This window comes from Zootermopsis nevadensis, unplaced genomic scaffold (genome assembly GCF_977971745.1).
Source record: "Zootermopsis nevadensis isolate Lab colony 2312 unplaced genomic scaffold, Znev_1.0 Znev_ptg000013l, whole genome shotgun sequence".
Classification (NCBI taxonomy): domain Eukaryota; kingdom Metazoa; phylum Arthropoda; class Insecta; order Blattodea; family Termopsidae; genus Zootermopsis; species Zootermopsis nevadensis.
In genome coordinates, this window is record NW_028259145.1 from 13,789,749 (window position 1) to 13,805,337 (window position 15,589).

At 38.2% G+C, this 15,589-nt stretch overlaps 1 protein-coding gene across 8 annotated transcripts in view; it reads right to left on the bottom strand.

Annotated features, from left to right (window-relative positions):
• Positions 1–15,589, bottom strand: part of LOC110836907 (dipeptidyl peptidase 4) — a 230,144-nt gene that overhangs the window by 29,477 nt on the left and 185,078 nt on the right. For all 8 annotated transcript variants that reach the window (XR_015535136.1, XM_087348681.1, XM_087348678.1 and 5 more), the window contains 2 exons: positions 13,278–13,491; positions 421–515 (listed from right to left, as the gene is read on the bottom strand). Coding sequence is in view for 7 of the 8 variants with exons in the window: in XM_087348681.1 (XP_087204807.1) it covers positions 421–515; positions 13,278–13,491 (309 nt within the window). In the remaining variant the exon portion in view is untranslated. The remainder of the gene's footprint in view (positions 1–420; positions 516–13,277; positions 13,492–15,589) is intronic.

Below are 15,589 nucleotides of genomic sequence, written 5' to 3' on the forward strand. Positions count from 1 at the left end.
TTAATAACAGGAGAAAAGTTAAATCTTGTGATGACGTAGTGTGAAATGGCAGTACTTCATTACTCTGAATTTAATTAGAAATCGTCGATGTGCATGTTATCTCTGTGATTTATAGAAGAGATAATAATCATCCAATGGAGTCAGTACACGAAAAGTCGCGTGGTCTGCGAAGCTCAAGATTTGAACTCAAGATATTGAAGACGTTGTTCATTTACACACGCGAAGTGTTAAACTAAGATTGTTCGCACAGAAACAGTACGTGGACGCTTCGCTGAGGATACAGTTTGCCGGAGGGTTCTCAACACAAAGCCTCAGACTTACAGTTATAATAAAAACTTGAATAATGTTAGGAAGATAGAGACATAAGAGCCTGTTTCACCTCGAAAGATTTCTGACAAAAATCCTGTGAAATATACTTACAAATGTGGAATTGGTCATGAGGACCCTGGTGGTGAGGTTCTCTGCGTTGAACAGCGTCACTCCGCCCTCCACGTCTCGGTACACGAGGTCAACTTCTGTTGGAACACACAACAAAAACGCGATGCGATCAATTACGCTGATATTTTATACAGTTTCTCCCAGAGACCTGCATAATTTTCAGTTTATAATAATTCGTAGAAACAGACAAGGAGCAAATATTCGTGAGTTGTCCCTCGTCCCTGTCAATACGTACGTCTAAAATACCAGTTTGTACCAAAATTTAGTAGGTAGAGTATTTTATGGCGCATCCTTGCTTAATATCAACTGTTTTAAATAGAATTAACAAGGTAATAGCAGAGTTTCCAGAAACACTAGCCGCTTATTGGGTAACTACATCTATTGCATGAAAAATCACGAATTATCAGCTCGATCATAATTATGTACACTATACAAATCATAAACACGATTTTTGCAGAAAGTGTGTTCGAGATTACAGCCTGCTAGTGCTTAATGCCAGTCACAAAAACTGTAACTACACTTACGACTGAAGGAACCCTGAGTAGCAAGAAGGAAATTGTTCAACTACACGGCACTTTGAAGCCTTCCTTCTCCCACGCATTAAATTACACATTGGCGCGTCTGAAAGAAATTGAAGCGTCGTCCAGTCGCTGCGAGGCCAAACGGGCGCCTGAGTGTCGCCTCTCAGACTTCCATTAAAATTATAAAATATAACAATTAAACATATATATATATATACGTATTAATTAAACAGAACAAGGCGGTCTCACCACTTGCGTGCATTTTCCGATTTTCGTTGTTTAACAACCCTGATTATCTTCAGTAACCTAGTACAAACTAATTTAATTTTGGATAAAATACGAAATCAACTCCGCTCGGAATGTAAAACATCTTTCTGTGCATTGAAGCCAAAATACGATTTGTTTCGGAATTATTTCCTGTAGCAGTTTAATCTGAAGACGTCATTAAACTCCGATGAAACATTAAAACACATGTGACTGTGAGTAGAGAACTCATGACTAGAGTGACTGAGGTGTTAGCCCACTGTCCAGTAGTCGGAACCAAACCAGGCGTCTCGCGTATGTCACTAATTGCGGGTTAAAGAAAAATAAACTAATTACCTAAGACAGCAAACTACGAATCATTACCGCTGGTAAATAATGTTTATGAATTGAACAGTTGCTAATTCCTTACGTAGCTACACCTTCCATCTCCCTGAACCCCTTGGCTTTTAATTCTAACGGGCGTGGAACGCACGGTTTCGTCCAGACGTGGGCGTTACATGTAGCATGCATGGTAACGATGCGAAATGCGTAACAAATTTCAGTAAGATAACCAAATAGAAAAGCCCGACTGGGAAACGCAGATGAAATGTTAATAATAAAAGGCCTTAATAAATAGTGTGTGAGGGCGTGGACTCAAGTCGTCTGCTACAGGATGGGCTTCAGTGGCGGGCTCTTGGGAAGACGACGAAAGGCGATTACCTGAGTGACTTCTCAAGAAGGAAGGACTCTGCTCCATGGAGTTTGTTATTGATCTTCAGTGATGTAAACGCACACACGCACGCGCACATATTTGAATGTATGTAGGCCCATGTTTGAAAAGTGTATTTATAAACGCTCGAGGTGGTATTTGAATATGTGACCAAGTGGACGAAAATCGACAGCATAAAGCTTTATTAACAGCGACTGCCACTGTCAGCCAGTCCTAAACATATTATAACGCACAAGAAAATGTCACCGTCGAGGCCTGTGTTTTAAAGGTCATTTTATAGAATAAATGATTCAAGAGTAATGCGCATTAATACGGCTACTTTGACGAGGCCACGATTTTCTATTTTTATCTTCACTGTACGCTCGAGATCGGGCACACACTATGTGGTCAATGTTGTAAAAAGGTTCATACATAGCAACGTAACAAATAATAAATTCAGATTTCTTTCTTCTGGGTTGTTGCGCCGTGTAGTATGGTCGATGTTTACCAACGTTTCAGAGGTCATACTGCCTCCGTCATCAGGGCGATTCAACCCAGAAGACAGAAATCTTCATACTCACCGCTGTGATAAACCCCAAATGTTACACAATAAATTCAGAGTTGGCGTCCGTTTTCCAGGTTCGTATAAAATGTATTCCCAAAGATAATCTACGCTAAATATGGCGTCTATTCACGCCGTCGGTTTTCCAGCTATAGTTTATATAGAATCTCAAAAGTTATATTGGACTGATTTGGAATTGTGAGTTCTCGCAAGTTCTGCGTCGCAGTGGATCGCATCCCTAGGCTGGGCTACATGACGTATGGTGTCTAATATCGCCGTAGGGCGACTGGTGATAAGAGACGTCACGACGGTCGGCGTTGGCGTTCTAGCATCGTGTCTTGTGGCTTCCAAGGCTCATGATCGCTACCGATTGCATTATAAGTCGGCGTCGCTTTGCTAGTGTCTTGTCTCGAGGTCTTGATTCTTGAGTCTGCGTCGTGTATTGGTGTGTGTCATGTATGTCATCCTGAGGAGCACGTAGCTTTGGCTACAAAATAAAATATCCCTAATCCCCAAATCTTCACCAATATTGAAACCCAGGGCAGTTTTGGAACTTATGATATTAGTTCATGTAACATCCTCTGCGAAACGAACACATTTTGCCATGGCGTCCTTGATCTCTTGTGCTTAGTATCCGAGCTACAGAAACCATATTCAATGGACATTGAACCCAGGATAATTTTTCGGGAATCTGGTCTTTGTTTCTGTAATCTCTTCGAAGCAAACAACTCTGGTCTCGGCGCCCTTCTTCTATTGTGCCTAGTTTCCGAGCTACAGGAAACGTCCTCCACGGAAATTGAACTCTGAACGCTTTGACGTTGTTCTGAACCCTCACCCCCATTAACGTTTCCTCATGTCAAGGACTAAGCATGCTAAATTTGATGCAAATCGGTTGTCCGTTCTCGAGATCTAAGTGAACAAACACAATTTCAACTGGGTAGAATGTTTGAACCTAAGAGAGAATTCGTTCCAGGAGGTTGGGAAAAAATACACAATGAAGAGATCCATAATCCGTACTCGTTTTAAATATTATTATGGTAATTATAGAAAGAAAACTGAGGTGGACCGGACATGTAGGACGGATGGGAGATAGAAACATTTACAAAATTTTGGTTGACAAGTCTGAAGGGAAGAGACCGCTTTGAACACCTAGGCTTTCTTCTGGAGATACTATCAAAATGGATCTCAAGAAAATAGGCTGGGAACTACCTTTACTCCGAGATCGGCCAAGCGCCAAGTCGAAGGAAAACCCCGAACTCTGGGCCGAGGATGTTATTAACGCGCTGCTTGTTCGCGGTTATCGTACACCTTTTGGGTCTAAGATAAAGGAACGGCATATAGAGGAACGGCATAATGATGAAAACAGGGGAAAAACGAATAACTCGGAGGAAGTATTAGTCCAGTGCCACTTAGTCTATCACGAAATCTCACCTAAAGTCACCTGGGACTGAACCCGATTATCCGCGGTAAAATGTCAGCGCCCAGGTCTGACATATGGCTTGGCCATTGGGATTTTTAAAACCTTTAAAAACTTGTGGAACAGATATAAGCCTACATTTTTGTACGCTTCGTACATGTAGGTGCTGCAATTTTACGAGTAATTTTAGTTTATGAGACCATTTAGATCAGCATACTCTGTAGCGTTGATGGCCAAAAGTTACTGCTTTCTGCGCTAGACGAATTACATTGTATTAATGCCCAATGGACTGTTGGTTCTTATTTAACATTTCTTACATGCGATGCTGAATTTTTTGTAGTTATTCCACTTTTAGTCTCTCATGAATTTTAAATCTGAATATTTCTTTATTCTGAGTTGTTGCGCTGTGTAGTCTGGTAGATGTTTACCAACGTTTCAGAGGTCATACTGCGATTCATCGCCCTGGCGACGGAGGCAATATGACCTCTGAAACGTTGGTTAACAACTACCAGACTACACAGCGCAACAACTCAGAATACAGAAATATTCATACTCACTTCCGTGAAAACCTCAACTCATACATTTTAAATCTATTGGCATTTGTATGACTTATTATAAGTTTAACAGAAGCTAGAATTTTCCTCGTTCATTGGATAACAATTTAAATAAATTTATACTTGGTGTGTTCATAAAATATCGAGTTATAATGTCTATATACAGAGTGCAACAATTACATTAAGATACCTGTCTTCTAGGATTTTGTTCTGTAAAGTCTGGTAGCAGTTTAAAGACGTTTCAGATATCCTTGCTGCTTCCATTAGAGAAATCTACTACACGGTCCAACATCCCGCCCACTATGAGATTTTGAAATCTGATCAATGATTTTACTACTTTGAATAGTTATAAATATTTTATTAATCACAGCAGTGCCATATTTGTTCGTATCACAATTCACAATTTTCTTTTTGTTATGCGTCGCTTATGAAGTGTTCCACAAACAGCCATTTAAGTTCTTTGAATTAACACATTTGTCTAATGGTGGTATCAAACTTACCTTGTAAATGTATCATGACTACGTTTTGATTAGTAATATCTTTTTATTTCACTACCGTCATAACGGGGCTACCCATAATTGTTTGAGCGTTGTCTGTCCTGTAGTTGCGTGGAGCAGTGGATTGGGTGTGGCGACTTACCATGCAATGGATCGATGTGGGGTGGGGGGTTTACCACAATGAACAAGACGGAAGCGGCTTCACTCTTTCGCTGAATTAGTGGTTTCCAAAACTTCCTAATGGAATCGTAGCCTTGCAACTGCAGTCTCAACTCTTTTAATTCCACTTTGATCGAAGTTAAAGGACAACAACGCAAGGAAAGAAAACACAATTCTTTCAGAATGGGGCAGTGGTGTTGATGTAAGTCAAATCCCTGCTCTGACAGGAATGCCTGAGGAAATAATGTGTATCTTGGACTTTACTGATACGATTTAAAAACAGTGCAACTTAAGTTATATGCAGCATCAAAATATTAGTTATTAATTCATTAGTGTTCGATGAGTCAAATGTTTTCCCTATCGACTTAGGCTCTTATTAAAATATTCCATAAAATTAATAATGTAAAATAAATCAGGCAATAAATTCGATCATACGTTCAGTTAAAATACACGCACAAATTTATTGTTTCCATAAACGAAAGGACGTACGAACAAAATTATCCAATAGACGTTCTGCAGGTACTCGAACGGGAATAAAAATGGAGAAAGTTGTGTACAGTGGGATCAAGTAATATCTAAATGTCATTTTCAATTATTCTTTTAGTGCGTTCGCATAGCTGGAAACCGCCTATCAAAACACTTTGTTCCGTTCGCGCTCTTGAATTAAATGGAGAGGGAATGAACAGATTTTAATGAAACTTTTTATTAGAAACTTCAAATTTGTCTATACATACCACTTTTAGTTAAACCTGGACCACAATAACGTGCACTTAATATGAAAACCTACACGCGTTTTGATAGGTGAAGTAGCAGAATGGGGAATCTTCAGATATCTTACTTACCAGTTAACTTAACATTATTAAAGGTCAAAGGTCAAGTTATGGGAAACAAACCAAAATTTTTACGCTGCGCGTTCACTCTCTAACTTTTTAAAGGTATTCTGCTGAATTTTGATTCGCAATATGCCATTACAACAAAATGAATATGTAACATTCGCATGTAAACGGCTCGTCTCCCCATAAATGACTTGTGACCTGTCGTATCTAAACCTGTCTAGGGCTGTCTTGTCTTGACTAACCGGTGTGCGTCCAGGCAAGTATTTAGTTATTTATAGTAAGCATAAATAACTGCAGCTATGCTCAGGCATTCGTGCGACGGCGGTAAACTAGGCTTTAGCTATCAAAGGCAGTAGGACGAGCTGTAGTATAGGAAAACGATAAAACCCCTTTCATGGCTTTCCGAACAAGTGCACCAAGTCGAATGCTGCCGAGAGGGGAAATAATCAGCACAGCAGGCTCGGCTGATCTATGTTGAAAACCAGTGTTACTTAGTAACATTACTTTTATCCCTGAGTGACTGATTTCGTATCTGGTGGCGTCGAGCATAAGAAACGACTAAAAAATTATGAGTAATACGTAACAGGGCAATAGCACAGTTACGCCATTTGCGAATAAAATTATTGACGATAAAGCTGACGCATTCGTTACGTGTCAGCTACTGGTAAATGTATGTGGTATATTTAACGACGCTTTCAGTAGGCAAGAATATAGCGCCGAATGATAGGGTGATCAACAAATAATAGAATGGAAAGGAGAAAAATCAGTCATGGTCTAATTTCAGGCATTATCATGACATTTGGTTGGAGGAACCGAGGAAAATCACGAAAAACATCAATAAGGTACCTGGTCTCTGGGCCTAGATATGAACACTGGGCTTCCTGAATAAGAAATAGGAGTGCTAAAATATTCGATAAGCATTAGAAAAGTAATGGTAATGTGTACAGCGGTTCCTGTAGACCAACAACGAAACTGACCTGAAGGTACAAGAAACCAAAATCAGCAATAATTTATAAACAACATACAAGTATAATAAATCATATAAAAATGTTGACAAATGTAATGCAGGCCTACGGACAGGATAATACAAGCTATGCCAATGAACAAACGATGTGTGAAGAGATTTTCGAAAGGATTATTATTCGATATAAAAGCTTACTGGCTACTTGCCGAAGCAGGTAAGAATGGGATGAACAAACAAAGAATTTTAACAATTGTCAATTGTCTTGTGTGGGTTTGAAATGTTGTGTACTTCGAGAGAGAAATAATACAGTGTCCTGAAAAATATATCTGCGAATAAGGATGAATAACTTCATAGCTTATACAGGCCATAAAGCATGTTTACTCTTACGACAGAGAAATTTAGAAAGTTACAATGGCCTGAGCATGCAGCAAGGGTGGGTGAGACGAATTCTTACAGAATTGTGGTGGATAAATGTTTTGGAAACGATCCACTAGGAATATTGAGGAGGAGATGGGAGGGTAACATTAAAATGGATCATAAGGTGGTAGGGTGTGAGGATGGGAGGTGTTAGAACTAAGGATCTTGTCCATTTGTGGGCTGTGGTGTTAGTAGTCAACCTTATGATTTTGCTACGTGTAACATTTATTCTTTCTCACTTTCTAGGTAAAACCAAGAAAAGAAGCCGGACCATCGACCTGACTGAAAACATGACATAAAGAACAACAAACGAAACTGTACTGGGACAAGAAACTTGTTTATTTATGATTACTACCTTATAAAACTACACTTGACAAAAAAGGTTACCATCTGCAAACTTTGACGACATTACTAGCCTTTCTATTATTACCGCGGCCGTAGTACGTAGCGATCGATTTATGCATTAAAGAGAAAGCATTGTCAAAACCGCAATGCATATGCAGCTTTCCCGACTACAATTTTGCATGCGCTTCTCACACTCCTTGATTTGACCCTAATAATGCGGTGAAGTGTAAGACTTAGGGAGTAGACATTCTGCAACTTTGATCCGCTCTTAATGTCTTTGTAAATGTAACACTGAATTGTTATTGTAGTTCCCAAAACTGGCATAATCTTTCTCATTAAAAGTAAATCGTATTCATCGCTGCTGAGAAGTGATAAGGGACGAAATATGCAACTAGGCCTTATACTTACTTCAGAGAACCCATAGAAGAGACATTTGAATCGAATAAATGTAGGACTTCATAGAGTCAAATCTACCATGCAGAAAAGTTGTTAAGCCTAATACAAATCCACTTCTTCATTCATCCGTTCACTTAATCTCCTTACAACAGCTAATTCCTTCCTGTATTCTTTCAAGTCTTTCTTATTTTTGTATTGTTTTTCTTGTTTACTTTGAGTATATATACATCACATCCAACGTTATTGGTCTTGTTTATCCTCTTGAGATTTTGAGAGATCTTGTGTTTGGTCTAAATCTTGATTTCTTATTTTCTCTCTCATTCCATTTGCTGTTTTGTCTTTGCGATTATTGGGTCGATATTTCGATATTGGTTTCCAAGGAAACTCCCCTCTACTTTATTCACTCGACCTATTTCTTCCTCACTCAGCTACACTCTTTGATGACTAGTTAAGCAGGACGTTTATTGCGCAGTTCGACGATCTGGCAATAGTTCTGAACAATCGTGGATGGAGGAACAGCAATCCATTGCTAATGGGCAAGACATTAAAAAAGTCATAATACATTGAATTTTATCGGCATTACATTCAATGTGTGAATGTGTAACGCGAACGCATAATTGCGGGTTAAAATCTGTTTGCCTGCATGTTTAACCACCAAAAACACCAAACGAATTTCGACTAATTAGGAATGAGGGATTTACGCTCAAATTTAGGCGAATGCAACAGTTATACGTATCGGATCACCCGCCAAAAATCGTGAAACAGTGGCGAGGATAAATGGAGGACCGCTGTTTCTCGAAACCGGCTCATTTTGTAATAAGTCGGTATTTCACTGAAGGCATACAAAGCGCAGTTTTCCGTTTTAGCTCAACAATACCAAGTAGCACTCTAAAGTTAGACAATTTTCTCGAAATAAAATATTACGTTGTCTGAGCTTCAATTGAAAGAATCTGTAGTTTTGGTTAAATTTTTTAAAAAAATAATTTTCATGTTCGTATAACAACATTTATTGAGCCACTTTTAATTCGTAATTCAGTGCACCAAAAGGGCAAAGCAATTAACTCTTAGGTTTATTAAAATTTCATCTTTATAAAGTACTAATTACGGCACTATTTAAAATTATTATTACGTTTTAATTAAATCTGAGGGCCAATTTATTCACTGACCTAATTAAATGATTAGGCACATACACCCTATTCTTTGAGTCCTTCGACAGTTTTATTTTAATTTTGTACAGGCTTAAGACAATGCTACAACGCGAGTGTTATCTTGTGTCTAGGTTTAATCGACGTTAAATTTATTTTAAGGGCCATTTTATTTGTGGCAAAAATTCATATATTTATTTCGAGCTTTCTCATAGGTCTTGATAAAACATGATACAAGGTACTTCTAAACAGGCCTGTAAAAAATGTACTGATATAAAAAATTCGTCCGGTACACTTAAAACGCAATGCATATATCCTGGCAAGAGACAGATTTTGTGTGTAAACGGCCCTCCAGGTGTGTATTCGCTTAAATTATTACGTTAGAGATACTGGTTGCTTATTACATCCGTCTAACCGATTTTAATATTGGCCCCAATTGCACATTTTATTTGATGCATGAATACAGAAATGACACACCATTTTCCTTCAGGCTTGAAAAAATAAATTTTACAATATAAAACTCTCAGACGAAAAATGTAAAAATGTTCATACTGCTTATAATATTAATCGTTTCTGTAATTCGCATATGCGATACATTGAGACTATTAACGGTTTAATAGAAAATTGCAGATCATTTTACTTAATAAAGTTCATAAAATTTCTGTCAAATCCAAGAACCATCTAACCACAATAGTGCACAGAGTGACCAGAAGAAAAATAAAATGCTTAACTAACTTGTCCTGCCAACAAAAAGCCTTCAGTAAGCAATTGGTTCACAGTACTATTGTAGTGGTTTCCTGCGTTTAATTTTTATTTCTTCGGAATTGTACTTTACTTTTCAAACGATTTGAAAAATACTACTTCAATTTCTTGTAGGAGTTTGACGGCGATCATGTCAACGTCTCTACTTCCAAAGAAACTGGCACTTCCTTATTCCTCTTACACATGAGATATTTTCGTATACTGATCGTCATTTCTGTCTATCTTGCAAGAAGAACTTGACCAGCTGTATACCGAAAAGGTCAGATCTAACACGTTGCTTGGGAACCATGTAATGTCTGAAACAATCACTGTGCGGCGCCAGGGTCATAAACAGCAAAAAAAAACTGTTCAAAAAGGCAAATGCATTTTTAACAATCCCATCATTTCAGTACAGTTTATTGAACTATCTGTCCCTTTTTCTTTTAGGATAGATATTCGGTTTTGCTGTGCTATTTATACAGATAAAGTTACGAGAGCGTCAGTCGGTGTATCGGCGTGACAACGACTGATCTTTTCTCGTCAAGTTTCACAGAGACAGTTTCAAAACTTTATTGCATTAAGTGTAATTACATAAGAATAACTTTTAGTTCTGAATTTGGACGATCCAGAAGATCATCGGTATTCACATCGACACGAACACCTCAAATCCTAAATAATTTTGAGTTGTCCCCTAAATTTCAAGGCGCTTATTAGGCAGATTCAGTGCAGAGCGAGCCGCCAATAACCGAACGGAACGCCAGATGGCGTCTTGCCTCTAACAAAGCCATTGCACCTGGAACTTGATATTAAATCAGTAATATCGGAGGTTTTCACGGCGATGTGAATATAGATAGTGGCATCTAGGTTGATGTTTTTACAGTATTTCAGCTGTATGTCGACGTTTCGGGAGGAAAATACTTCCTCAATTAAACTGAAAAGTATTAAAACCCATTTTCCATCGTTCCAATTTTGTTGAAACACAAAATTTCGAAGCCGTCTGTGCTTCCGTTATTAGGTAAAAATATGACTAGATTAAAGTAGACTAATAACACTGAAGCAATATTCCGGCTGATCCCAGAAGACTGTCATCTATTTCTGGCATCAAGAACTTGACAACTGTAAAATGCGGTTCACGTGCGCGTCCTATGAGATTGTCTTTCACATTACTCACGTGGGGGGGATCGATATTTCCTAAACTGATCGCTCCGTTATCACCTACACAGAGGAACCTAACACCACGCCTCCTTGCAATGCGTTCTGGGACATTTATCAATCCACAGAGCCTTTTGTAATGATGCGTGCAAGCTTGAGTAGAGTCTCAGTGAAAACATACACTTCTCATACCAATGAATAAAATGCAAAGCAATTATTTTAAAATACAGACAGACATACACAGTTGCATACTTGTGTTCATGATAAGAATATCATAACGGATTAATAGCTTAACAAATTTAACTAGATACTATCTTTGAAACAGTATAGCTTAGTTTATAAGATGCAGTATTACATGATTTTAATTTCATGGCAGAAGATCTCAAGGCTGGAAAAATTTCGAATACACCTTTTTCATGTCATACTGAAGTGATACAATTGTGAAGTAAGGTACGGGGTATCTTATATACCATAAAATTTCCTCGGATTTTATAAAAAAAACCAAGCAAGATCAATTTTCTCCATCAACACCAAAATAAATTTCCTCCTTTGCTAGCTCGCTCTATATAGAACATTAATTGAAACTAACTTCATGGAGTAAAGTATTTCTTGAGAACAATTTAATATACTGTACCGCTTTTATAGTGTTAGACGTATCTTACTTAAAAACTTTCGAGATTCAGTATGTGTCTCCGGTGGGTGACAAGTGAATTCAGGGAGGTTAGGCAATTAGTTTTTCGGAGCGTCAATCACGAAGACTTGTGACCTTGCGCCTAGATCGGACTGTAGGTTATGGCTAGCTGAAATATTTATAGAGAAATGCAGTAATGGAAGTATGCTTAAGCTAATAAAATAAAAGTAAAGTGGAGCTGACGAAAAACATGTACCAACTATAAAACGACCCAGTTAAACCATCAAATTACACCAATAAAACTACAGTAAACCACACACATATTGAAATTTAATGTTTGTGCCTATGGATGTAAAAGCTGACCTCGAAGCCCAAGGGAACATGGACTGTGCTCTTTACCGAATACGATGATGTAATCAAGGACAATGGCAGACTGTAAAAGTATCACGATTGTTAAACATAGGGAAAAACACACAAAATTTTAATCGGAAGATCGAAAGGGAAGAGACCACCATCAAGTCGCAGATAGCAATGTACTGAAGTGAAACCTAAAGAAACATGACTAAGGATGTGGACTGGCTTCCTGTTATTCAGAAGAGAGTCTAGTGACAGGCTATTGTACCTTCTGGGCGGTTTTGTACAACCTGTTCTAATTTTTACATTCTAAACGCAAAAATCTGTTTCCTGTGGAAATAAAATCTACTACGGGGCAATGCATTAAACAGTAATCGACACTTTTACCTGACGCACGCCACAGTCAATCTCTCGCACCCTGTCTTACAATTTTTCTGAAAAAAATATTATCGGCTTGAGTTCTTTTCATTTGAGTTATAGGAAAACGACCATTTGAACTGGCTCGAACTATATGGGCGGGAAGTGTGGGGGGAGGGGGGGTACCGCTGCGGCATGGGGCCCTGAACAGCGTCATTCAATAGCAAAAGCGTATTCTGATTTTTGTTTTATTTCATGATTCATACAGCTGTCATTTGTTTGCCAGATTAAAGAGCGAAGTAGGACGAAAGAGGAATGAGGAAACATACGAGGAGCGGAACAACTTCGTACCTACACACTGATTCATATTTCTTGTTTGTTCTTTGTATATGTTTTACTAAAATATTTTTCGTTTCTGTACACATTTAAAATATAACTGTTGTTATTTTAGTTTCCCTAAAACTTAAAGCGATTTAAGAAAACAAGCAGTAAGACTCTTGAATGATGATAGAACTATCGCACATTATATAATCGTTGTAAGATTTGAGGTTTTCACAACGGTGAGTATGAAGATTTCTGTCTTCTGGGTCATGATGATTCATCACCCTGATGACGGAGGCAGTATGACCTCTGAAACGTTGGTTAACATCGACCAGACTACACAGCGCAACAACCCAGAAGACAGAAATCTTTATATAATCGTTGTTTCTGGAATTCTACCCTGACCATCTATGTACCTATGACGTTATAATTGAAAATCTATACCATTACAAAAACAGGCCTAAGAGTTTAACCTGTACTGCTGAATAACATAATATAAGACAACCGACGACACTCACCGGACACCCAGGTGCCATTGAAACGCCGTGCTCTGTAGTGTGGGCCCAGCACATCTTCCAGGGTGAACTTTCGACCTTTCACTCGAGGTCCTTCCTCAGGAGGGGACAACAGCACAATAGAGAAAACGATTAGACCGAGAACGGCCACTATGACGAGCAAAGCGATCAGAATCCCTCGCCAGTTGCGTTGGTTTGGCGTCGAGGCGACTAGCTCCTGCAACACACATTGAGGATGAATTAAAACATGCAGCACAGCGAACGAGTGGAGACACATTGGTACAAAATAATATTTTGGGTCGTACACTGCATGATTCATGTTTATAACATTATGCCTCCATAAATGTAATTTGTTTCGTTACCATTAACATCCACACTACATTTTCAGTGAAGCTTATTTCACTTACTGTATAATTGATGGGTGTAATATAATAGTGCAATACAATAAAACTACAGGTCTGTTCTCAAAATATAATAGTACAATGCAGCGTAATGTAGCCAGTACTTTTGAAATATAAATTACACCATTCTACTCAGTTGTCAGTTGCCAGCTTGGATCGGAGTTACATCTAAAGAGTATTTTCGTGTTTTCCTATGAGGCGCATGCAGTAGGGACGCCCGAGGAACGTTGCAACAAGGAGATAAATGACGCTGTTGCTGTATGCCCCACTTTACCTTGGATCTACGTCGGATACGCAATTTTTGTCACATTGCCCTTTTATGAATGAATTCATCTTGAAATTAATTCAAACATGAAGTATAAAGAATTTGAGAAGTCTTTGTTCTACGAATCCTGTTATTTAACTAGCAATTCATGATTTTTGAAAAGTATAGAAATTTATTCTACGTATACTATGGTTATCTGATCGAAAAAGGAGAGGATGATTTGTTACAATATCTTATTTACTATTGTTCGAGATGAAGACATCTGGTAAATTATCGCAGTAAAATATAACTGTAATATTACCTATGTGAGAAAGTAGTAGTGTTACAATGTTACTTAGAAACAAAAAATTTACTAAGATCATTGTAAAATATGTTTTTGCACAAGTAGATAAGCCAATATGTAAATAAATATATTATATATAAGAACGATAATATACATATGAAGACCAATTTCAACACACAATGAGCATTACAGTTTTAATATCAATTCACACAATGTCCAGAAGCTGTTCAGTTTCTTTTACTTCTTTGTTGTCGAAATTGATACGAAAATGCCGTGCGAAGAGGAAGAAATAAAAATAAATAATTCCTCGTTGAATTTCAACGGATCTTCGCCACTGGTATTATTCATAACACCCAACTTCGTACCGGTGATAATGTTTAATTGCAGCAGTCTTTGTACTCCGTATCTAAAACGTTGTAACCCTGACTGAGCTCATTTGTTTCCGAAATCTAACTGTGGCTTGCAACGGTTCGATCACAAGGAAGTCAACATCACCCCTTACAATAGGGATATTGTGTAAACTTATTATTTATACCAGTCCCTTTCAGGACTCAAGAAGAAGAAGAAGAAGAAGAATTACTTCGAGGCTTGATGCGTCAATCGATAATGTTTAAGCAATCCTTCTTCCTGAGACTTTGGAGGCACCGGTGGTACCAGTAGGTTTATGCAGAGTTCATCCATGCACTGTCACTGGAAGCTCTGCGCCTTCAGATTTCACGATAACGAAGTTGGTGTTAATGATGCCAATAGAGTAAGTCAACTATTACAACGAGTTAAAATGTTACAGGACAGAATCCGCTGAAGTTGTCGTAATAATTACACGTATAATCCGCGTTGTATTCAGCACGTATCAGGTGCAAATATCGACTAGTACTGGCTGTCGTGACTTTCCTATCGTGGCCCTTCCTAGCAAACAGCGGGATTAAACTTTACGAAACGGGTCACATTTCGCCGCTTGAGAACTGTGAACGGAATTAAAATTGCTAAAAGACATGCCCGAGAATGACAAAATTTGATGTAACTTCGAGTTTTGCTTCAAGCGAGTTATTTGCTTGGTTTCATTATGACACTAAAACGCTGATTCGATTTTAATTTCATATAAATCGGACCAGGCAGTTGATTTAGTTACAGAATATGCATGATACTCAAAGCGCGCAGGTTAGGTAATTACCTATGGCACAGAGAACAGAGTTCATTGATACATTTCGGACATGTTATTATATAAACTGACTCATCATACCAATCTTATGTTGGAAATTGCCCATTGTATGAGCTGTAACTTTGGCACACACAGCATTTCAGAAGTTTGCTCTATTTCCGTCTTCGGGTGTCTTCAATGAAAACGGAAGTAAATCAACTTCAGAAA